The following is a 24,982-nucleotide window of genomic DNA, read 5'->3' on the forward strand; positions in this document are numbered from 1 at the left end:
ACGAAAAGTGGATAAAACTCAAAAAAACATTTTTTTAAACAAGCTACACCGCTCTTCTGTATCTATACTAATAATAAACTGAATAAATAATTGCACATTGCACCCTATTATTGCATTAGTTGCAGTTTGTTTCAAAGTCGCAGTATACTCAGGCATATACACAAATGTAAATACAGTTTTCAAACACTGAGTAACACATGAAAATTGATGTTATTGAAGTCACACTGCCATCACTTACAAGTCAATATTCCTGCTTATTAATCAAATTCATAAAACACAACAAGATTAAATTTGTAAAATGCACACTCCGGCTGTCTAGTCATTGATTATTCACGTTTTAAGCAAACATTTCAGCATGCACTGATAACTGTTTTATAAGAGCCACAATACCCTTGAGGATATTTTTTCACCATTACAGTGTTGTGGACAATTTTAGAAAGAATATCCTCTTAACAGGTATTAGCTAACAGTTCTAAAAAAAAAACCCCAAAAAAACCAAGTTTTCCAAAAAACAAAATTTCTTGTAATTTGACAAACATTCCCATTAGAATACAAGCTATGACAAGTGAAAACAAAAAGAAACACGAATCCCAAATGTCATTTCTATCACTACTACTTGAGTTCACATCAAAATGTAAGAATTATTGCAGAATTATCACTGACTATGCCTCCTTCAGTATATTGATACAGCATTTGGTCCATTTATGTCATCAACACACCTAAAAGTCTTAGGAATAGACACTTCTGGTAAATATGCTTATTTGTGTACTTATAGCTAGGCTAAGTTAGCAGTAAGCTTACTTAACCTAGCATGAAAAACAGAGACAACTAGATTGTCTATGGTTTCTTGTGGGATGAACTACAGGAACCACTGGTACATAAAAAAAAGAAAAGGGGATCTGAAACTTTAGCTTGGAGCCAGTTAGCTTAGCTTAGCAAAAAGATTTGACCATTTCTAATAGTATAAATAAGGTGCTGCATACAATTTAAAAGTCTTTATGTGCTTATAAGCTTCATAGACTTGTGCTAGTCAGTGTTTAGCATGCAAACATCAATTGTTCAATGTAAAAAGGCAGAAATAAGCATATTTCCCTAAAAGCTTTCCCCCAAACTGTTAAACTTCTCCTTTAAGCTCAGTGTAGGCTACTGGCAATAAAACAAACGTTCTGTGAATGCAGAAAGTTTCTGTGTTGGATGGCAGATAATGTGAGTCGACAATAACATTCAACAGCTGTTTGTTAGCGTCAACGCTGAAAAGAGCTTAGCTGAAACTCAGAAGTAAAGATGACCCAAAGCTGTCTATTATCTTTAGCGCATCTTCAGCAGAAGATGGTGGGAGAAGTTGAATTACTGAATCATACCAAATATCACCCACACCTCCCTCTCATATTAAATACAATACAACAAAACTAACTTAGCTTAATGTTCATGATCAATGAATGAAAATTCATAAGTGCATCAACACACCATAAATAAATACATGCTGGCTTTACTAGAAAACAGCAAAGCAGGAATTGTCATCCAACCTGTCCTCTTTTTACTTTTAAAATAAAAACAATTATGTTGCTGACACAGTCGCGACAATAAAATGACATTCAAACCTAAAGCGTTAAAATCAACCGCATGACAATGAAAAGAACATGACGAGATGAACAATCGTGAAAAAGAGACTGAGTGGTCACGTCCGCCCAGGCCCCACGGGTTCCCCCCAATGAACCCCTGAACATTCCTTGGCCCAAAAAATACCATCTGGCTTCGTCCAAACGTCTAGGCCTCTGTGCCATTAAAATTTGGCTTCTTTCCCTCCAATTTCTTAGTTTAAATTTTTTAGAAACCTCTCTCAGCCTAGCAAGTTTTTTCCAAAACAAGGGAAAGAAGCCGAAAGGTTTGGACGCAACGCTTGGCTTTTAAGTCCAACTAATCCTCCCTACATCAGAGGCAGTCCAGAGTAAAGTGTTGAGTGGTCTATTGCATGAGCGCCGCGTAGTCGACTAATGTGCTAAGTCACAAGAGTCCTCATACAAAAACAAATACAGTAGAATAATAAGTTAGTAAACAATCATTTTAAATTTCAGTCAGTGTTTTAGCCACTGGTTATTCACTAATTCCCATTCATGCATCTATATACTAATATTCGGTGTTGATAGAAGGAGGCTGTGTCGGAAGGTTTTTTGTCTGGACAGGGAGTAGAACTAGACGTGAGTGGCCAAAAATGCTGAAAACAGTTTGCGGAAAAGAACAGGAAAACAAAGATATAATAATAACATCTGAAGTACACGGAACAGGCTTACTGAAATACGCGACAATACAACACTGAAAACATGCAATATAATGCAAACCTAGGAAATTAACATGAGAAGGGAGGCTCTAGGAGTGATACCATTGGCTTGAAAGGGTCATGTGATGCAGCAAAGAGTCATGGGTAGTGATTCGACAGAGATGCAAATTAGGACAAAAGCAGAACAGTCCAATTTTTTTGTCTTTTCAGAAATACATTATCAAAATTTGATAATTTGGCTACATCCCACCACGCACTCTACCGATAGCATCACTGAGCAGCTGTTATATGCAAATAACTATGTCCTACAAAAAACGTTCAGTCTTTTACTAGTACTTTTTTTTTACTTTTAAATGATGTTCTATGACGCAGCACTGACAGAGAGAAAGCAAAAGCAAGAGATAGAGAGAAAAAGAAGAAAGAGTAACACAAGTTGTTCCTAATAAACATTCAACATGCTTCAACAGTTCTCTAAAAAATCTAAGCAACAGAGAATTTCTTTTTTGTTATCCATTTTCTTTTTTTCTTTTTTTGTTAATTTAATGTGGCTCTCTGAAACAAAAGTGAGCACCCAATCCTCCCTGAGGTGCTTTGAACCAGGGTGGGGAGGTGGTCAGGGTTTTCGGAGAGCCAGAGCCAGAGTCCGAAGGGCTTCATCAGGGTTGTCTGCAGTAGTCAGTCATTGGAAAGGGCCAAACGGAGGAGCCAGTCAGGGATCTCAGGATGTGGTCATGGAAGTTGGGTCAGTCCACATAGCCGCCACGTCTCTGAACCTAAAGGAGAATGATTGGAAATGATTTTCAGTCCAGTTCTTGTGTAATTCAGCACACCTCACCCCATTTCCCCGTTTCCTTTCCTTAAAAATGGCTTATTGACTGCCACCCTTCAACTGAGACCATTTCTAAAGGTCCAAATGTATCGCTCAGGTCCTGTATCAGGTGTTTACTGGATTTTTTACAGTTTCTTAAGGACATGATTTTCAGATATTGTTCATCTGCTGTAGATAGTTTTTAAAATTTTTACAGATGTATTTGAAGTTCGGTAACTCAAAAGTACTATTTTATGCATTTTTATGTTTTAAAATACCATTTTATATTTATCTTTGGTATTTTTCATAGATTGAGTTATAGAAATATTTGCCTTTGTGATAGGCTGCTAGAAACAAAGAGCCTAAATATACAATTTAAAATATAAAGAAATGGGGGATGGCTCAAAACTCTTGCACATTACTATTTATTTATGATGTAATTTTAAACAGTTATGGTAGTAAAACATGTGATGTTACAAAGCAAAACATTGATGGAAAAGCAATTAAAAACAAAGAATAAAATAAACAAACAACACTCACTGAGAGCTCATTAAGAGAAGAAAAAAGTGCTTTTGCAAAATCTTGACAAAGTGAGAGCAGCTAATTAGGCACTAATTCAAAAGATATCATCCATGTTCACAAGGAGGAAGTTTTTCACATTTTTCTCTTTGTTTGGACTATTTTTGCAGTCAAACAGTCACTGATCTCTGACCTTGCATTGATGAGATACTGGGCCAGGCTGATGTTGGCGGGAGTCCCTGTGATGGTAATCTGGCGTTCCGATGACCCTTCCATGGCGTTAGCTATTTTGATCTGCGCCCCAGACATCTGACGGATCTCGTTGATTTTGGTTCCCTGGCGTCCGATTATGCAGCCTATTAGCTGGGAAGAAAAGAGGATGGGACATAAAAGAGACATTTGATTGATTCTCAGTGGAGCGTGTGAGTACTGGCCAGTCTTTGACAGCTTTTCAACTATAACTTAGATGCTCCTTATTTAGGTCCAACAAGTCTTTTCCATTAAGGACATTCACTTTGCAAAGCTAACTGCCTTTGGCTGCACTTTGTCTATAATTGTTGCAGTTGAATTGCTGTCACATTGCATAGCTGGAAACTTCAGCAGGAAGCCATGTGAAAAGATGATAAAACAGAGCATGTCTGGGAGTTTGTGCTTTGATAACCAGTTTTACCAGTTTAATGCAGACTTTCTGTTGTTTTATTTATTCCTTTGTAGCAGTTTTGAGCATTCACCCCGATTATAGCTTTAGGGAGTGACAAAACAGCAGAAAGTGGGCCCAAATTACCCAAACTGCTGAATAAGTGTGAATGAAGAAGACAACAGTATTTCTGCAACAGCATTCACAATATTGACTTGCCTGAAGCCTGATAATGGATAACCTGATTCTCTGTCAGATTTCGTGAAAAATGTCTCATTTTAAACCACTGCTGTTTGCAAGTTTCGTTAAACCTTTTCGTCAGGAAAAAATGAAAGTGACGAATGGTGAGTGAAAGTGCATTGTTGGGTGTCTGCATATCATGACAAATGTACTCACATCATTGGGAATGGTGAGTTCATGAGTACTGGCCTGGTTACTGGCATCCAGACCTGCTGCTGAACACAGGAAGCAGACAGAAAGAGTGGAGGAAAGGGAAAGGACATAAAGTACAGTTTGGCACGTTAAGGAGGCAAACTGCGATTATCTACTATAAAATACTATGTTATCTATAAACCAGCAGCAAACGCATGTCACTGGGAATGTGGCTCAGCCCTATGCAGAGCCTATGCAATACACAAATTTGAGTTCTAACTTTTGAAGAAGAAAAATCCAAGACAACTGCAATTCTATACAATAAGGAAACTAAGGGAAAAACAAAAAACAAAAGAAGCCTCAACATCAACAAGAGCAGACCACCAGCAGGCCATGTCAATGGCAGTGAACCACAGAGACCATTAGGAGGAGAACAACGAGAAGAAGAAAGAAAGGACAGAGACAGGAAAAGAAGAGAAAGAGAAAAAAAGGAGGAAGAGAATGTGTTCGTCTCTACAGGTAAAAACGAGAGAAGGATCTTTGGTGAAGAGGGTCATTGTGTAGGTGGGTACGTACCGGGGAAGGCAGGGGTGGTCTGTCCGAGGGGGGTAAAGGGGGTTTGCTGCATAGCCAACTGGTGGAGCTTGCTCAACTGCTGAGGGGGGGAGGAGGAGGACAGCAGAGCTATGAGGTCATCGTTAAAAACGCACTCTGACACGCACACGCTCACCAGACACATACACGCACGCACAAAGGTCAGTCCGAAATGCTACAAGAGTAAAGTAAGGATCTGAGGAGAAGTAACAACACTGACAGGTGAAGGACAAAGACAGAAAGAAAAGAGAGAGACCATGAAAGAAAGACAGAAGAAGAAGAGGAGAACCTCATGAAGGACTTGGCCTGAGATTGGAGCATTTGGGAGGATTTCATAAGCCCCGCCCCTCATTGTTACTGTTGCTACACATGGAACAGTCTATGTTGAAACTGCAGTTTAGGGAATAAAATGTCACTGTGCTGTTCTGGCCTGGAATCCTGCACTTGCTAAAATAATTGCTGCAGTTCTGAAATAGACCTTTGCAGTTGTTAAACTAAACTCTTGAAACTCTGCATTTCTAGAATAGAACTCTGCAATCAATCAATCAATCACTCTGCACAGGTTCACATTCAGAATCTGGTGACCACAGATGAGAGTTTTAGTAGCAGAAGCATTCTGGTTGCCATATGTAATGTGCTTCTTGTCTGATTTTTATTTGCCTTTTTTTTTAAAGCAGGTGTTGTTTGAATGCAGATAAACAGTCTGTGTGGAGAGCAAAAGAGGGTATGAAATTATGAAACTAGTGACTATCACTTAAAGCCATACAAACTGAAAGTGATTTGCAGCAACTTGCTGAGCAGAAACTGCAGAATTTGAATGACATTCCACGACTTCAAGCACCTGCCAACGACACTACTGGTGACGCGAAGTGGACAGGACCTGGGATAAGCTTTTCTCAACTTCCAATTGAGTGATTAAAGCTACAAGCAATGAGAGAGAAAAATACCTTTGAGATATGACCTGGTGGTAACAACATTAGAGGATTATCTAGGCAACTGAAGCCTTGAATGTCCACAAGCGAACAACCAACCAGCTGAGTTGGGGATCTTGTTAGGATGACTCCTGGATACCTCCTGTAATGCGTTGCCAGTAAATGGATATCTGGAATAGGCTGCATAGGTAACTGTGATCCAACTTTAGATAGTCGAGGATAGTGGATGGATGGGTGGATGTTTGCCAATGTAATCCCCTGATGTCACCTTCCCCTAATGCCTAATATCACCTTTTCATATGTCAGTCAATGATATTGTTCACGCTCACTGACTGTCAGTAAATCAATCATGCTCATGAGTTTACATTTTCTAACAGCTGTAACTTTACATTTTGAATGTTTACCACCAACTGGTCATGACAGATGGCTGCTGCTCCTTGAACCTGAATCTGCTGGAGGTTTCTTCCTTTTAAAAGGGAGCTTTTTCCTCCCACTCTCACCAAGTGCTTGCCCACAGGGGATTATCTTTAAGATAAATAACTCAAATTGGAGGTGAGTTGAACACTGAGAGTTTCAAAACCTTCTTGTATTCAAAGTCATCTTTACCATCAAAGCAGCCGTTTTAATCAATGAAAATTCCTCATTTTGGGATTCCATACAGTTTCCTTTCTACTTGCAAAAACAGCATTTTTCCTCTTCTTCGTCTTGAGCTTGTTTGAAGATGCCAACAAATGGAAAGTTTAATTAAAGTTAGTTAGTTTAATTAAAATTAAATTGTAAAAAGAAATGGAGTGGAGGTCAGGAGCCGATCTGAAGTCCATCAAGAACTTCAAGACTAATCTGATAACTTCTTCAGGCCAAGCCCCATGAGGTTTAATGCCAATCAGAGGGCACAGAGGCAAGAATAAGAAAAGTTAGAAACATAGGAAATAACATATCAGAATAAAAGCTGTATTAATATTAACAATTAATATTAATAAGGGTGGAAAGAAAGTAAGAAAATCTGGATGCAGCGAGACAGAGTTATAGAGGGTGCAAGGTTGACTGCCTCGTGGGGCACTCACATCTGGATGTGGGATGGCATACTGTCCTTGAATGGTATACGCCTGCAAACATGAGGAGAAGAGCTCACTGTTATGATCCCACAAGACACATTATTCAATAAGTTCTGAAAAGCTAAATAAACAAAAGTGGACTGAAACAAAATATAAATCAAGAAAAAAATGAACTGTCGACATTTCTACAGCTCAAGGACAACATAGACTTAAATGTTTTTTTATATCTCATGAGTCATATTACATGTAAGACATGCATTACAGATTTCCTGTCAAGTTCTCCTACAATTCATCAATCAAATCCAGTTGAACTAAATAAAAAAGGGACAAATCAGACAGCAGGAAGGTGATTGGGAGGGTGTGGAGTAAACCAGAGGAGCGACCCTGAGGGGAGTAAGGTGTCGTGTCCTATTGGACATGTGGTTTATAAGAGCCACAGAGGTCAGAACTGAGCAAAATTGAATTTTATCCCACAAGATACAAACCTGATTTTTAATATAAGAATAAAAACACACCAAGTCTGTGGCTTCTGCTTTAGATATTTTACTGCCTTTCTCAATAGTCTGACATCAACCACTAAAATCTAAAAACAAACAAACAAATTATAGATGCTATACAGGAATGTAGTTAAAGTGATTAATCAGTTAGTCAATCCACAAGAACTTTGCCTGCAACTATTTGAATAACTGAATATTTTAATTAAAAATCTGCCTCCGGACTCCTGTTATGGGTTCCTGTATTAAGTTTTTCCACTCTTAAAGGTAATTAAAGGGAAGTATTGAATCTTTTGACTCAAACCTGACCTGAATAACATAGAGCTGAAGCAGTTTTTTTATTCATAGACTTGTCAACCAGCAGTAATTTGCACAGCTGAATATAAATATAGCCAAGTTTCCACAAATTCAAGCTTTTTGGATGTGAATATTTATTAATTTAGATGACTCTGAAGATTTTTCCTTCACAATTTTGCCCTGTTTTATAATTGATGTAACCACCAAGCAGGGGTGCCAGTTTAACTCACAGTGTTTCTCAAGTGATTCATATACCTAAGGCTGTTGCAGAGGCACAGGTGTGAATCTGCCCCAGGCCATTTGCTGGGTGTTTTCACCATTGTCCTGTTATAGCAGAGGATAGAAAGCCTCCAACCTACTGATCAGCAAAGCTGAGGGGAACATAGCCTATAGTAAAAAATAAGCTCTAGTTAATTGGAGCTAAAGTAAAGAAAAGCAAGACCTGTGTTTGTGCGCGTGTGTCTTAATAATAATAATACTATTAACAAATATCAATATAAATTTTTTTTGCTTTAAACAGACAGATTTCTAAATTATTGGTGTTTTCTTCCTTTTGTTATAGATGATCTAAAAATGTGTTTAGCACTCTACAAGTGAGCCAGACACACCTCACTTGTAGCCAAAACCTACAGCTCAAAAGCAGTTTTTGGATTACTCTAAAAACAAATAAACTTGCTTTCCATTAGCCGCCTCTGAGCAGAGAAGCCCCACCCTACTGTTTTTTAATGAGGAGTGGCCAATCACAAGATAGCTTGCTTGACCAATGGATTTCCATAAAAGGAAAGGAGCTGCACGTGTCTCAGTATAAGATAAACTGGGATTATTTTTAACTGTGAATCATACAAAGCTGCTCTATTAGAGTCCAAAAATAAAAAATTGTACTTTGAAATGAATAAAATATAATTAATATAAGCTGCTGCTTCATTTGTTGTCCTGCCATACTACTCCTATCCACTAGCTGCTGCCACTGAGTTTCCCTTCCCCTGCAGACCACCTTATATAGCAACACACCTTGCTCCTGTGAGCCTCCCCATTGTGGCTGGCTCTGTTGCTATGAGCTCCTTTACTCCCTATGTCTGTTTATGGCTGAAGTAGAATTACAGTAGTATATTTGTGTATTTTTACTGCTGTTGGTTCCAAACTAAGAAAAAGCTGTGTTTCCAAGAGTATCTACTCTAGAGGATTTTTCCTGTCTTGGTCACTTGGTTACTGTTTTAGGCTTTAGAGTAAAGTTTAATTTCCCCAAGCTTCATCAAGCTTAACATTTGTTTTTCCTGATTTTCTTTTAGACTTTTAAGCAGAGTATTTTCATCTAGAAGCACCAGCATCCATTTTCACTAAATAAAAGGTAAGTCACCTGATGGATCCTCTGACTCAGATGAGCTGAACGCAATTGATCTCAGTTCTGGTTCGAGTGGCTGGGGGTGATGGATGACAGTTTTAAAACAAATAAAAGCAGTGAGGGTTTCATGCTAGTTGGGATTTGGGTGGGTGAGGGGAGTGAGGAAGGGAGGAAAAGTGAGTAAAACCTGGTGCGACACTAACAGGCAGTGGCTGGTGCTGCAGTAAGAGGCTGAGGTTGGCTGTGGACGCCCCCAGTGGGTCTGCTCTTACCTGGCCACCTGAAAAAATGACAGGGGTGGAGGCAGGCTTGGGGCGGTAGGGGATGGTGGCACCTTTCGGTGGGGACTGAGGAGAGCAAAGGAGGAGAGAGTGGGGGGAAGAAGAAGAAGGGGCGGGATGTGGAGAGAGTGTTAGAACGGGAAGACAGAAAATAATAGAGAGAGAGAAAGAAAGAAGTTGCATAAAGTGAGACCAGAAGGGAGAGTGCCTTAGGGAAGACAACCTGTGGACACCCACACAAAAAGTGCTCTTCACTGTGCGTTCATGCTGACATTACATGTCCAAATCGTGGTTCAGTGCACAACTAAACTTGGATTTACCTGGAACACCACTTTCAACTGGATAATGATGACTCAACATATTGTTATTTAACTTTTGTTTTTCTTAAGTCTAGAGACTTACAGTCATGTCACAAATGTCCTAGTATCCATGGCTGGTGCCATCATGAAGGCCCAATGGAGAACTGGCTGTGCAGATAGTTCAAATTAATGGTGCAAGAAAAAGAGAGACACCTAAATACCGTGTAGCCCTTTGATCCAAAGCATTTTTTTTTCCATTTTCGACACAGAATTACAAGAAGGTAACAATACTTTTGTCAAAAACATCAAATATATGCCTCCTGCTTTGATCTTTTGGGTGAATTTTTCTTACTGATACATCAGGCTTTAACCCTGTCATGCATGAATTATGACAACCTCAATCAGGATGACACATCAGTGTCCAGTGTAGTGGTTAATGTATAAGTACACACTGACACAAATACAAGAAAACAGTCTTTGAATAGCTGTCCACTGTAGTGACCACTGTGCGTGAAAGGGTTAATGCTATTTATGCTGTTCACAGGTAAGTCCAACACTTAATTATCTCAGCAACTATGAGACAGATTGCTGTGAAAGTTTGCACCAACATCCACCTTCATTAGAAGATGATATAAATATCACAAGTTAAAGCTTTCAGTGATCCAAACTAGCTTAAACACAATCCTGAGTTTAATCTTGGATTTAATAAACTACACTTCATGGCTATAAAAATTAAATCTGTAATTGTAATATCTTTAGGCTGACTCTAAAACTGAGGTTGGGTGGGATTTTAACACTTGACTTGTAATAAGGGGTAAATGTGAGATAGTGATCGATTGAGCTCAGCAGTGACTGCCCACTTTTTTAAGAAGTCCGGTTCCAGGAGTGAACTTTCTCTGTTAATGTTTCATAAGATCCTTACATAAAGAGTTTTAAGCCTTGATCTAAGCCATGACCACTGTAAAGCCATGCTGACCATTAGAAAATTAGATTTGGATAAAAAAAAAAAAAAACCAGGAAAATAATAATAATAAAAATAGACAGAGGTACAAGACTATGTACATAATTACTTTTTAGGGTTAGGAAACAACTTATCCCATAATGCACTAGAAATGGGATTGGCTTCCAGCCTGTCTAAATCTCCTCCTTTTCATTGTCACAGCTTTCAGAGTTTGTAAGGTTGTAGTATTGTTTTTGATGGTGCTTAGTTCTTGGCTGCAGTCACCGCAAGTTTTACACTCACTAACCAACCTGATGTTCGTAGGTTTAAACAGTGACTTTCACAAAACAGAGAAATTGCTGTTTCAGTTCAGGAAAGTGGAAGAGTATTCTTTCCCCCCAAAGTTACGACTAAACTGTGTTTTTGCCTAAACAAAGTTGATCTCATATGTCAGTACTGGCATTTCTAAAGGCCTATACAGAACAGATGGGAGAAACACCCTTCAGCTCTGTTATGAGTGTTGCTGTTGCATAGTTTGTCCACCAGAGGGCACTCCACAACTTCCCTCTTGGCAACACATGTTTGGAACACCACAAAGAGATCAACCAGCTGACGAGCAGAATCAGACCAAGCATAATAATTCATGACTTGTTGTGACAATGACGCATAGTAACTTTTGAACTATACTGTCATATTATCTCAGTAAGGATTCATAAATAACGACACATAACTTCGTAACTCTGTTTGAGTTTCATATCTGTGAAAGAAAATTTATTGTCCAATATACTGGGTTTCTACCAAATACAGTATCGGCATTGGTACTGGTATCAATATCACTACTGGTATTGGCCTTAAAAATCCTGTATTTATGGACTATAGGTGTAATGCCGAGTTATGGTTTCTAAAGGAGAGATTATCATCGTTTCACAGTGTCGCAGGTTGTAGTAAGTTGACTCACAGCATTATGGTAATAATCGAAATCCCTATGAACAATATGAATGGGAATGGGATTTTTGGAAGCTCACTGTTGAGCTCTATAAGGTTTCTTCACTGTCGGCTTTACCATACAATTCAAGTGAAGTAAACCTTTCCATTGTGACTGTGGTATTACTAGATTGCTGTGTGGTTTATTTTCTGGTTTGGAGGAAGTCTGTACTTCAGTTTTTCCTGAGTGAAATTTTAGTGTTTTATCCTCAAGTTAGCATTTATTTAAAGCTATCCATATTTAAGTCCCCGGTCTTTGTATGAATTGTAATAACCCAGCTAATTAGCATTAGTTCACAAATTGGCACTACACCCCAAATTTGAGGCTTCAGAATAGGAGTTCACAAAAACAAAGAGTTTCTTTATGATGACTGTGTACATCTTTTATGTACAGCTTATGGCCTGAACCTATTTACAGATGTGTCAGTTCGTTATCTGTAAACAAAAATCACCCAAAAGTCCACACACGAGGTCTTAAGGCTGCTGTTTTCGACCTATGGAAACCTGCTTTCCTCCCGACTGTGCAAACATTAAGTCAGTGCAGGACATTTGCACGTCTCTGGCGTCATGTACTGAGTACTTGGTGTCGCATTTGCCATCTAAAAGGCAAAGAAATGTGTCTGCAGCAGTGCAGTAATGTTAATAATCCAGACTTGCAAACATAAACAATATAAAAACATGCGGATACATTAAATGTGAACAATTACATTTAGAAACAAATCTTTGGATACAGCAGAAACTCTAGGAGTAAATTACTTTAAAAAGTGTAGTCAAGCCTCTGAATTCTCCGTATCAAACTAATTTTCAGCTACATAACATTTCTTTCATGTCCCCTGTGTGGCCACCCCACCCCCCTCACCGTACCTCGAGCAACACCACACATATCTGTTTGACACACTGGATGATGGCCTCGGGGGCCCCTGAGATTGTCACCGCTCTCTCAGTGGAGTTGGGGAGCATGTCTCCTGCCACCTGGACCTGAGCTCCTGTGGACTGGAGGCAAGAAAGAAACATTTTTTTAAAAATTAATATCATCTCATTACATGAGCCTGCATCCCTTCAAACTGAGCAGAAACCGATATGGGAGAGCAAAATGAACTCTTGGAGCAGTGCACACCGGGTATTTTGCAAGACTGAACACTTAAATGGAAACTACATGAACCAGAAATGTGGGATTTGGGAAGCTTACATGGGAGCTATATGAGGGATAAATATAAGCATATCCTCTGGCAGTGTCATTATTTTAAAAAACATGATTGATTTTATGTTTATGGACATCGTTAGGATGAAAAATGTGCTGCCACCTCTCTCATTTCTTTGATTTTGGAGCCTCCTTTGCCGATGAGGGATCCACACTGGCTGGCTGGGACGACGAGCCTCAGGGTTACGGGGGGTTTGCTGGTGGCTGGGCTGTTGCTCATGGAGTTGATAATATCCTGCGGGCGAGGAAAGGCCACATTTTGTCAGATGCGATGACTTTCATAGTGTTTTTCTGTCTGTGAAGTGGAGGCTTTGTAATAAATCTACCTTCATGGTTCTTAACTCACCATCAGCGCTTTGAGAAAACTCTTTGCTTCGGCACAAAATGACCTTTAAAAAGCTAGAATGATGTTTACTTTTTGGCAATAACATCTCTTCATACTTTTAAGTTGCTGCTTTTATTAATATTGTTCTAATAAACAGGGTTAAAGCCTCTGTATTTCAGTATGATGCTACTTTAAAATTGACCATTTTATCTGTTGGCTATAATTATAATATTTTCCACCTAATCTATTTTATAAGGTACTGTACAGCCAGTGTACAGCAGTAGAAACTGACCAAAGCAGTATTATTAATATGATCCTATTTAATAATGAAGCACTAACAGAAGGTATCCTGTTGAGATGACAGTGCAAAAAGGCAAATTTGGCTGCCAGAGCCGTAAGAGAGTTTACTTAAATAAATCAGTGCCACTGAAGCATAAAATCCTGATACACTGTCCAAAAATCCTATTTCAAGAAATATAATTAAGTCTAGTTATTGCAAGAGAAAGCTCGTCCTTTGCATTTAGCTAAAATTAACTCCAAGTTGTTTATCAAGTAAAGGAAACTGAAAAAGAGTTTATCATAGAACCATGTAAATGTATGATTGCCACACATGGAAGTCTCGATTGTTTTATTTCTGCCGTCATGATCTCGTGTATTACCCCGGTTTATTATGTAATAGCATAATTAACATGCACCATTATGCCCTTGTGGCAGAGACAGCTGTGGTTGCTGTCACAGGCTGGGTCTCCGACCCAGCACTCTGAGTTTTCTTTGTATTTTTTGATATGTTATTAGTTTGTGTCATTTCCTATTTGCCTTTAGTTTAGGCAGTTATTGTTCCTGGGTTTTCTATGTTTTGGGGTTTTCTATTTATTTCATCACGTATTAGGTCTGTTAAGTTGTGTTGTCATTTCCTGTTTTATTCTGACAATGTCATGTGTTCTTTGTTCATTGTATTTAGCTTTCCTCTCCTGGTCCTGTCATTAGGTTTATGTCTGTCAGCTGTTTTCCCCCATGTGTCGCCACTTCCCCTGATCACCTCATGTCTGTATTTAAGCCTTTTGTTTTTTTCATGCCATTGTCAGTTCGTCTGTTTATTTCACCAGAGTTACAGTCATAGTCATAGTCTTAGCCTGTTTATTTTCCACCTCAATCATAGTTATAGTTTTTGGTCTTAGTACCTTTAGTGTTTTGTTTCTTAGTGTTTTGCCAGCTTAGTGTTTTGTTTCTTAGTGTTTTGCCTGTTTGCTTTGGTCTCTTGGTTCATTTCCTGTCGTCATCGCAATAAAGGTTCACTTTTCTGTTAATCATTACTATTCCTCGTCATCATCTGCTTTTGGGTCCTGTTTCCGCACACATCGGCGCACCCCGCCGTGACAGATGCAGGATTTTTACAAGTTTAATGGGCAAATGCATGTCCAAATCATGTGCATATGACTTCTTTTGAGGAGAAAAAAAGGTGAAAGGGTGAAGGTAGGGGCTTTTAATGATACAGTGGTCCCTTGTTTATTGCGGGAGTTACGTTCCAAAAATAACCTGCGATAGGTGAAATACGCGAAGTCGCCAACTTTATTTCTTACAATTATTATAGACGTTTTAAGGCTGTAAAACCCCTCACTACAAGCTTTATACACTTTTCTCAGACAGGCATGAACATTTTCACACTTTTCTCTTTTGTTTACACACTCTCAAAGTTCAAACCTTCGTAGAAAAATAAGTCCAGTATTATAGAATGAAACCAAAGCACCCGTGGCTTCCTTTGACGGTGCAAAACGTTTCGTCGACATTGTTGTGTTTGTTGGGGAGAAAACTTACAAACATACAGTACAGCACTTCAGAGTCACACTGCTAGCGATAGAAGATTTATGTAAATTTGACAAGCCGAACGCATTCTGTACTGTACAGGAGACACTGCACAATGGTCTACAGCCAATCAGGACGCAGAACACAATGTGCCGTAAAAAAACAAAAACAAAAACAAAACATGGAAAATTGCACAAAAAAATCCACGAAACAGCAAGACCACGAAAAGTGAACCGGGTTATAGCGAGGGACCACTGTACCAGACTTCAAGTGTTTTGGCATTGAGAAGTCAAATTTCTGCAACTTTGAAAAGTTCTATGAAGATCTGCTGCTGGGATATGCGATTGTTGTTTTGCATATTCTTGCTGAAATAAGCAACAACGTCGGTGAAAAACACTTTGTCTGGCTGGCAGCGTTGCTCTAAAACCTGTGTGCTTTGTTTAGCATTAATGGGGCCTTCACAGATGTGCTGCATGCTAATACCACGTCCGCTGGCAGCAGTTTCAAGCCTCACCTGGCTGGAGCCTTTCTGTGTGGAGTAGATGATCTTCCTGTGCCTACATGTATTTCCCACAAGCTAGCTGTGAACAAAGTTCTGCATAATAGTGCTTTGAGTAAAGCCCTGTATAAATGCATATAAATTGCATTGTTGCAGGCACAACACTCAATTAGCATCACAGATTCTGGCTTTTAAACTTATCATTGATAACAATACAGATCTTCTTATCTAGAGAGCGTGACATCCATGATTCCTAAAAAATAAAAAATAAAAAGCTTCTCAGTTTGCCAATTTAATATGCAGTCCGTGAAATATTTTCACTTAAATAGAGCATTTAAATGATTAACATTCTGTAGTCCCTGTTCACCTATAGTACACAGAGCAAACACAACATTTATTTTAATGGGGGTTGTAAAAGTACAAAGTACAGTGATTACTACCACCTGTCATTAAAGGAGGAAAAGAGAAATATTTCAGAAATCTGTCAAAAACGCGTTTAAAACTAAACGTATCATTATTGAGCAAAGACTGTAATATTTTTTTTAAAAATGTGCTTTGCCTTTTTTCACCTTTTTTTGTAAATGGACTCCATTCATGGATAATTGATTAAGAGTGATGAAAATTCTTATTTTTAGCATTAAAACTATAATTTAAATTAAAGAGCCTGCACATGCTGGTGAATTAACCCTTACAGGGACATAAACCTTACATGGGGTGGGGTTCTAATAATTTGGTAAGCGTTGCATGTGCGTACCTTCACACTTACTATACAGTGAATTCAGGCATAATCGATAACACCTTGACTACACTAATATGTGAGTGTAGCTGAGTTGCAGAGTTAAACAAAATCAAGTGACTTGTGTTTGCGTCGTAGTACGACAACTGACCCTGAAATCTCCACACTTACTTAAAGCTGCACTTGTGTGCAGCGCCTGAATAATAAGTGGTTGAGTCTATCTATTGTATTATGGAGACACTTGGCTCGGTCGGGCTGAAAGTATGCTGATATGGCACCCAAATCAAAACACAGCACTGGCCCATTTTCAGAGGGTGTTGCAAGGTTAGATCAGCACATTTCTGTCCTACATATCAGGGCCAAAGCTGCTTTGTATTCCACCTGGAAATGAGTCAGTGCAGGTGCTAAAGCCGGCCTGTGGTGCTGGATTCTCTCATAAGTACGGTCGCACTCAGATGCACATAAAGCCTTTACGCCATTACTTTACATACAGTTGTAAGATTCTTGAATGCAACCACTAAGATGTTAAAGTAAAAATGTTGCTACATTTGCTAATTTTTCTTTTAAAATGTGCCATTTTAAAAAAATCTTATAGAGGAAAATGGTTCAAATTTGATTTGAAATCAGTGCTTAAATAATACCAAGTTTATTGTTGTTTTAAAAACAGATTCTTTGTGGTGTAAAATAATGAACGGTACCTCTTCAAACTTGTAGGCTATCATGGCAAAGGCCTTGAAAATGGCATCTGTTGGCCCGGTGATGGTGACTATCCGTTCAGGGCAGTTCCCCTCTGAGATGTTGATACGGGCGCCGCTCTTTAGAGCGAAAGAGAGAGCAAAAAAGCATTAAATACGTGATTATAGGACAAAAATAATTAACAAGAGTTTGAGAAAAATTCTTCTTACGTCTTCACGCATTTTCTTGACTGTCTCTCCTTTCTGAAAGCAAAGGGGAGAAAGAGCAGTGAGATGTTTTGTGCATTTCCCACCGGCGTTATCATGCTTTACATGCTCTGCTTGTTGTGCTTGTGATAAATACCTTTCCTATGATGCTTCCAACCTCCTGCAGAAACAACAGAAAGAAATGTTAGATGCCATGGGCTCCTTGAAATTAGTCTTTGTTTTCTTTGCTCTTTTTACAGATAATTGGAAGCAGAAGCAGAACAAGAAAAGACAAGTTTGAATTCGTGTGTTTGTACCTTGCCGTGCATCAGCAGCCTGATGGTGAGGGTCACATTCAGTCCACCTTCTGATTGGACCTTAATGGGCTCCATGTTGGGATTGGATGTGAAGGAAGGGGCGTGCTCACGTGACAGAGGAAGTCGAGGGCCAATGCGAGTGTGATGGTAGAGTCAGCCAACCGGTCACCTGCCAGGTAAAAGAAACGCAGACATGCAAAAATGCTTGATGCTTTCATTTTAATTTATTCTGCTTCACTTAGTGTAGGGCAGCCATTCCCTAATTTAAATTTGACCTATCAGAGCACTTTCTACAACCCACACTGTAAAAGAAACAGAAAATGCCAGTAAATTCTACTTTTTTGTGTTAAAATTTGATGTGTGTTTAAAAAGTACGTAAAATCTGTAAAAATTTATTTTTTATTTGTATTTATTTATTTAAACGGGGCAATTCATGTTTAACGTGGTTTTAATACTGATGTGCTGCACGTAGAGTTTATAGCTGTAAACATGTATCCTTTGTTGGGCTCTTACATCCACAGTGAACAAACAAGATTTACAGCAGTCAGTTATTTAAAACCACAATACTCCATAAATACAAACTGTGGTTGATACACTACATTATTCTAATATTTGTAAGATGGAAATGATGTTTTTTTAGTTGTGGAGGTAACTTTTATCCAGCCTTTGACCTTTACTGTGAAAAATTTAACATCTGTAATGAATTTGATATGTGAAATTCCTTTAAATTAAACATTACATTGTACTATATTTTTGTACTTATCATCCTTTTACGGTCCTCTGAGGAGTTTTAACTCTTTCTGTGCCAATAACAGGTCAGAGAAATTAAAAATAATCCTCAGAATTATATATCTCTATCTATCTATCTATCTATCTATATATATATATATATATATATATATATATATATATATATATATATATATATATATATATATATATATATATATATACATACATATACATATATATATATATATATATATATATATATATATATATATATATATATGTATATATATATATATAATAAGAAACTAAATATGTAGTAATAAATATGTAGTAATAATATAACGAAACGACATGGCTTAGTTTTTGTGGTTTTACACTTTTTTAAAAATATTAACTCATAATTTAAAACAAGCCTAACTGCAGTGCCTTCTTGGCCCACTGGGGGCCGCTGTCGGACAGAGATTCAGTGCAGCACTTTTTTTTTTTTTTAATGGATCCAAACCATGCAAGTCTAAAGCTGTAAACATTTGCAGTCTTTGCCTTATGCTTTTATAAAAATGTAGGCCTGCATGAGAGCTTCTCTTTGGGACCCAGCTCATTATGCAGACTGTGTAAAATCACCTGGAAATGTACATTTAAAAATACTACAAACATGGTTACATTCAGTATTTTTCTTGACTGTGTGCCTAATTTGTTCTTACTAAATTTGGGAATGTCGTAAAAGAAAAAGAAAGATGTAATTTAACAAAATGGATGTGAACTACAGTTTATAGCAACCATCACTCAAACAGCAGCAAAACAAAACTGGATTTGTTGTTGACTATTTTTAGCTGTGGATTAATCCACTCTCAGTCTCTGTGGGACTGAGTGAAAATAAACAACAGTGTATTTGCTCATAATAATGAAGAAACAGGTCAGTGCAACGGTGTGGCTCAATCCTGTGTTTTTAATAGTCTTAGAGGTGTTATAGGAAGATTATCAGGGTTTTAATGTCGCTGCTTTGTCTTTTTTTTTTTTTTAAGAAAAACTGGATTTTGCAACTTTTTTGTGCAGGTTTTGTGACACATACCTCAACTGTATTTAAAAATGACCAGTAACCACTGCACACACAGAAGCAAAGATGGGAGAAGGGGTTAAATAATAGAGGAGCATCTTGTTATTCTCCCCTTAGGTATTAAATATATCGGTAATACCACAAATATTACAGAAGACATGGAAGTGGATGGATAAGTGGTCTCCTGATCCAATGCAATAAAAGCAGTTGAAATGTAGGTCAGCATATGTCTCCGCAGTCATGAGATGAGCCATCAAACGGCGAGCGCCATATTTATTTTTATCAAGCCCATTTCAGCCAGATCGCCTCTAATTCTGCCTGACAAGTGATGTAATGACTCAGGGAGGACTCGCAGTGATGAGAGCACGCACAAGATGGCGCTATGTACCTGAACGTGGCTCTGCAGGATTTCTTTCTTCTTTTTTTTTCTTCTTTTTTTAAAATCCACAACTGGAAACTGTGCCTGCTAATAAATAAATCAGGAATATCTTGACGGGGAGAATTGTCTGATATAACAAGATTTAAATGATGATAATCCAATTTTTTTTCCAGAAGGGAAAGCCATTTTTGTGAGCCTGAATTATTAGGAAATCTATTAAAATAAATCAGAGGAATAGAAGTGTTACGCACTGCAGATGGAGAGAGAAAAAAAAGGGGGGGGGGGGGGGAGAAGAGAGATGTCCCTTTTTTCAGATCAAATTCAGAGACAGGAAGTACAAGACGAGTTAACCTTCCCAAGTACGCTTTAGAAACCTCTGCTTTAGTCAGTATGAATATTTATTCTGGTGATTGACAATGCAGTCAAGAAAAAGACAGAAATATGGATGGGAGAGATCCTGAAGTGGCTGACCTTGAATACAGAGACAGTTAATGTCACAGTCATTATTGCTGTGTTTTATATCTCTCTCTCTCTCTCTCTCTCTCTCTCTCTCTCTCTCTCTCTCTCTCTCTATATATATATATATATATATATATATATATATATATATATATATATATATATATATATATATATATATATATGTAATGTGTTCTCTGGCTCCCTTCCTGTCTGATTTCTAATCACTTGATGTCATTTGTAGCTGTGAATCATTCAAATGAGTGTTGCTTGAAATGGTGACCCGACCAGCTGTGCCTGCTGGTGAGATGTTTGTCGAGGCCTTCAGTCGACCGAGTCGCAGTTGTTACGTGGCAAAAAAATCTGCTTTTATGATGCCTCGCATTTCAGATGAGGCGGCTTTATTCGGTGCTCTGAGCTAAAGGACGGTATGTGACTCCCTTTTTAAAAATGTATGTAAAAATGTGCACGATTTGTGTAGTTTCTTCAGGGTTTTAGCTGTTAGAGGTTGTACATTTTTCCTTTTTGGCATCACTTTATGTGGAAGATGTTATGTTGAAAAGTTTTTGTCTTTTTGTTGGCTGTGAATATGTGAAATAAAAGTCCAAGTGAGGGAGTCAGGGTGCTAGAGATTAGAGAGGTACAAAAACCAGAAGATTTTTTAGGTGATTTTCATATAAAAATTGACAAAAGCAGGAAATATTCACATTAAAGAAATGAATTAACTCCAAACCCTAAACCTTAACAACATGAAGTGCAGAACATGGCTTCACGTCTCTCATTTTGTTTGACCAGCAGTCCAGAAACTGAAATATACTGAGTTTATGATAATAAAATTAACCAAAGTATCATTTCATTTAGCATTTCATGCCTGTAAAAGCATTTATTTATTCCATTATTTATTTATTTTTTACTGTCTTAAACTGAAATTTCAGGCTTGGACCTAAGACTCATGGTTTGTGCTGGGGAAAAGAAACATGCCATGAACTGTGACCCCACAGGGTTTAATAATTGAATATATCAAAATTGATTAGTAGACTAAATGCCTCATCTTTCTTTTTGTAATGTACAGTTCTTATATCCTCTAACCTAGACAGACATATGTTGAAAATAATGCTTTTTTGTGAAACGGTAGCCGTAGATTCATCCTTTAATCTACGCTGGGATGCTGGTCGGAGGCCAGAGGAGGGTCGAGAGATAAGGACGGGGATTCTGCTGCCAGCTGTCTCTCCAATCTCCCAGAGGAGACCAGATTACATAAAAAGCTTTAATCCGGGTTTAAGACCCAAGCCAGCGGTGCAGGTCCTCTCCAGGGGCTTGGAGAGAGAGAGAAGGGAATAAAAAAAAGCAAAAACATTTAAGATTGACAACGGGATTGAAGATGAGCGAGGGAAGATCCTCATCCCTTTCTAAACTTCACATCAGGGGCAGGAAGGTGCTTAAAGAAGGGTCTTTGCTGGGAAGATTGATCTTTCAGATTAAATATCATTTTACATCCTTTCTTCTTTTTTAAATATTTCGGACAATACAGCTCCCCTCCCAGCAACAAAAAAAACCCCTCCTCGATGGAGGAGCCTCCTTCCCTGTGATTAAGACCGTGAAACCTCTCTGTAGATTTAGGTCAACAAAAATCGAGGCTGCCTGAACCTCAGAGTCGAATGGGGTCACAGCGCTAAGAGCTGCATTTCAGTAGTGGCTTTCTCAGACTGTATTCTACTCATGTTTCCTGTATAATAATAGAATTGGGTCAAGGCCTTGTGAATCATTGGTGCCAATGGGCAAAAACCTTGCAGCTTTTTAAAAAAAAAATTCCAAGCCTGATAAAAACTCTAATTTAAAGATATCCTGATAAAAGCTAAAGAAGGATTGGTCTCTGATAGGAGTCCCTCCTCCTGTGTCCATCATTTCTGCTGTTGCACTGATTTATATACTTTTATTTTTTATATATAATTCTGTTCTCCTTGTCTCCGTTGCTCAGGCAGGAAGTTGGAGAAGGGGAATGCAGAGAGGGAATTTTTCATGACATCTGATGGGGAAAGTGGGTCATGCTCGGTGTTGCAGCACTGCTAGCCTCCTCCTCTATGGCGGCTATTGAATTAATCACGCTTTACGCTCGGCTGGACAACGCAGTGCACAAAAATGCCCCCCACACACACACCTCCGCAAACACACTCTTCCCAACTCCCCTCTCCTCCCATCATCTCACGCTGCGACTGCTCGGCACTCGCCGCAGAAAAGGCTCGAGAGCTGCTCTAGAAGAACTCGAACTCCTCCTCTTTTATCTCCCGCCAACAATGAGGAGACGCTGTTGTTGTGCAGAGCCGGTGTTGCGTGAATGATGGAAAAACACTCGCAGAAGTGAAGTTAAGGGGCTCTTTTTGAAAATTGTTTTAGTAAGGAGGGAAGCTAACTAACATTAACTGTATTATCTATTCTTAATTGGAAATTATTTGGCAGAGGTGGTTGCAGATCAAAGTGGACTTGGTGTGAGGGGTCAGAATATCAGATTTCTGCATAAAATGTTCAGCTTTAGGCCATTTTTTATAGATTAAAGATGCAATGTGAAACTTTATCTGGCCAGGAAACTAATGTAGTGCCTCACATACTGATTTAAAATGTAGGTTATTGAATTCAGAAGCTGTCGGTGCTTTGCATTTCAAGGGCTACATTATGGATGAAGTCACTCTCTGCGACTTTCTCTCATTCCACCCTCGGCCTCGACTGTGAGCTGTTTTTATTTTGCGGGGCTAAACTGACAGTGCAAACCGTCACCGTGACATCCGCCATAATGTGAAAGTCGAAGACAAAGAGGATAATTAATCAAACTCCTCCCTGTGGAATAGAAAAACAAGGCACTAACTGCTGCTGTTTCGTGTCACGAGAATAACAGAGGAGCAGAAAAAGAAAAATCATTAAATGGGCGGCCGGTAGTCTAATCTAGGCCAAAGCCTCTGTCATCTGTTCCATCCTAATCCACATATCTACAGATATGTCATTATGACGTTTCGACATCAAACAGAGCCTGAGCCAAAGCTGCACGGCCGAGGTTTGTGAAATTGAATCTGCAGCTTGAGACGGCAAGATTTTTACTGATTAGGTGGCAAGTTTCAAGCGAGTTGTGTGCAGTCTTCTGTCATTAAAAAGTGTTCATGGGATAGTTAATTAATTACCTTTAATATAATAATGCAAATATCTGGACATCTTTGTTCTGATTACCATCCAATTTCTTGTTTTGTGTTCATTTATGAGGTCTCCCCGAACTCTTTGGACAGCTGCACTCCCAACACTCCCAGCACTCCCATCTCTGCAACAGGTCTGATAAAGGTTAATTAATAGGGCCCGTTATTTTTACTGTACTTGTTGTAAACAGTGGCATCAGCACAGACCTGTCACCAGCTGCAGCGTTATTTTCATTGTTAGGTGTTGCCACAAATTCAAATTTTTATTTTTAACCAACATATTTTTACTATTGAATTTTACCATTTACAAAAGCTGCCGTAAAAAAGATAATGCACTTTTACAGTCTGCTGTCACTCTCGCTCTTGCCAAGGGCAACAACAACATATGCAATTGGTCCTTTAGTCGCCAGTCCTAGTTTCTCAAGCACTTGGTGGGTGGAGCTTATGTGGGTCGACCACCATATTGATAACCAAGAGAATATGACTAAAGCAGATTCTCTTTCCATTAAAATTTAGGGGTATTTTTTTTTTTGTATTTTATGTCATAAAAATTAAACTGCATTTGGCTCTAAGAAATTTTGACAAGATTTGTTTAAAATTTTCTGACTTCTGTTAGCTCCACCTCCAGCACCAACCATGCTAACGTTGAGCCTGCAGCCCCATTCGTATCGTATTTGATGCATGAGTCTTTGAGACCTCTACATCAGTGTGATCTTTTCTTCCTTCTGAAAAAACAAAATTAATTTCACAACAATGCCAAACTGAACAAATATGATGCAAATTAAAATGTACATATGCTATTTAATGTTTATTGTATTAATTCATTTATATTTAATTTTTCAGAAGGTTCAGTAAACACTTGCGTTTCAGTTATGGGGTTAATTAATGCAGTGGTGCAGTATTTAATGATGCTGCAAACACCTTGACAGATGTGTGCAGGTGCATGTCAAGCAACCAAGAGAAAACGTGTATCCGTAATGTTGCCAATATGTTTGCCCAAAACCGGGTTGTTGGGCAGAGGGTGACCTCATTGATCCATATGTTTCCTGTGGATCCGCTCAAATCGCTGTTTGGCAATTCTCTTCTACATTTACACCCACAAATCTCTTCTCAGTTGCAGTTTGTGATAGTTGAAGTAACAGGAAAATGGTGGTGTATAATTGCTAGCTGCTGTCAGAAATAGTAACTGTAGCAAGATCAAGTAGAAGAAATGGAGAAGAGTTGCTCTAAGTCCTGAGGTTTTCGCCCTGCGTTTCCTGGTATATGAGCAGCTCTCGTCTCGTCTGGCACAGGCTTTTGTTGTACGCGGCTGAGTGGGGGGGCGTCCGCCCAGTTAGCCTTCCTGTACGCCACTATGACAGTGCTCTCAAGAGCTGTCAGCCCACATCAGCAGCCCAGCATCCTGATACCTCAGCCCAAATCACAATCAAAACTCTGGCCACCACATCTTCACCGCGACCAGTCAAATCAGAGAACAAATTGAGCGAGGAAGACGTGAAGACCAAGTATCGCCAAGTGGCTTTAAAAATACCTCACCGCCTACTCTGCGTTCCCTTAAAATAGCCCAAGTGTCCTGGGGTGGATG

The 24,982-nt window shown here is 38.8% G+C and overlaps 1 protein-coding gene across 3 annotated transcripts; it reads right to left on the reverse strand.

The window, feature by feature from the left end:
* Positions 1–1,818: 1,818 nt before the first annotated feature.
* Positions 1,819–17,760, reverse strand: LOC146681000 (poly(rC)-binding protein 3-like). Of its 3 annotated transcripts, none has more exons than XM_085447742.1 (12): positions 17,595–17,760; positions 17,435–17,458; positions 17,302–17,334; positions 17,095–17,211; positions 13,137–13,268; positions 12,697–12,825; positions 9,601–9,675; positions 7,205–7,246; positions 5,191–5,269; positions 4,639–4,691; positions 3,799–3,968; positions 1,819–3,051 (listed from the first exon to the last, which is right to left on the reverse strand). In XM_085447742.1, the coding sequence occupies exons 1-12, from the start codon at positions 17,667–17,669 to the stop codon at positions 2,997–2,999; spliced, it is 984 nt and encodes a 327-aa protein (XP_085303868.1). In that variant the 5' UTR covers positions 17,670–17,760; the 3' UTR covers positions 1,819–2,996. The 3 variants fall into 3 exon arrangements, with proteins under 3 accessions (XP_085303868.1, XP_085303866.1, XP_085303867.1); XM_085447740.1 differs by having other exon boundaries at positions 4,639–4,697; positions 9,532–9,675; XM_085447741.1 differs by having other exon boundaries at positions 17,263–17,334.
* Positions 17,761–24,982: the final 7,222 nt, after the last annotated feature.

Source organism: Copadichromis virginalis, linkage group LG23 (genome assembly GCF_057382275.1).
Source record: "Copadichromis virginalis isolate Kocher_CV1m ecotype Utaka linkage group LG23, C_Virginalis_male_GT1.1, whole genome shotgun sequence".
NCBI lineage: Eukaryota > Metazoa > Chordata > Actinopteri > Cichliformes > Cichlidae > Copadichromis > Copadichromis virginalis.

What these genes read in the sequence shown, in the direction of transcription:
- LOC146681000 (XM_085447740.1), bottom strand. Translation starts at nt 17,669, where the DNA reads ATGGAGCCCATTAAGGTCCAATCAGAAGGTGGACTGAATGTGACCCTC. An exon ending in TCAAGAAAATGCGTGAAGAC is followed by an intron (nt 17,212 to 17,301) that starts GTAAGAAGAATT and finishes TTCGCTCTAAAG; the next exon opens with AGCGGCGCCCGTATCAACAT. An exon ending in TGCAGCACCAGCCACTGCCT is followed by an intron (nt 7,247 to 9,531) that starts GTTAGTGTCGCA and finishes TCATGTTTGCAG; the next exon opens with GCGTATACCATTCAAGGACA.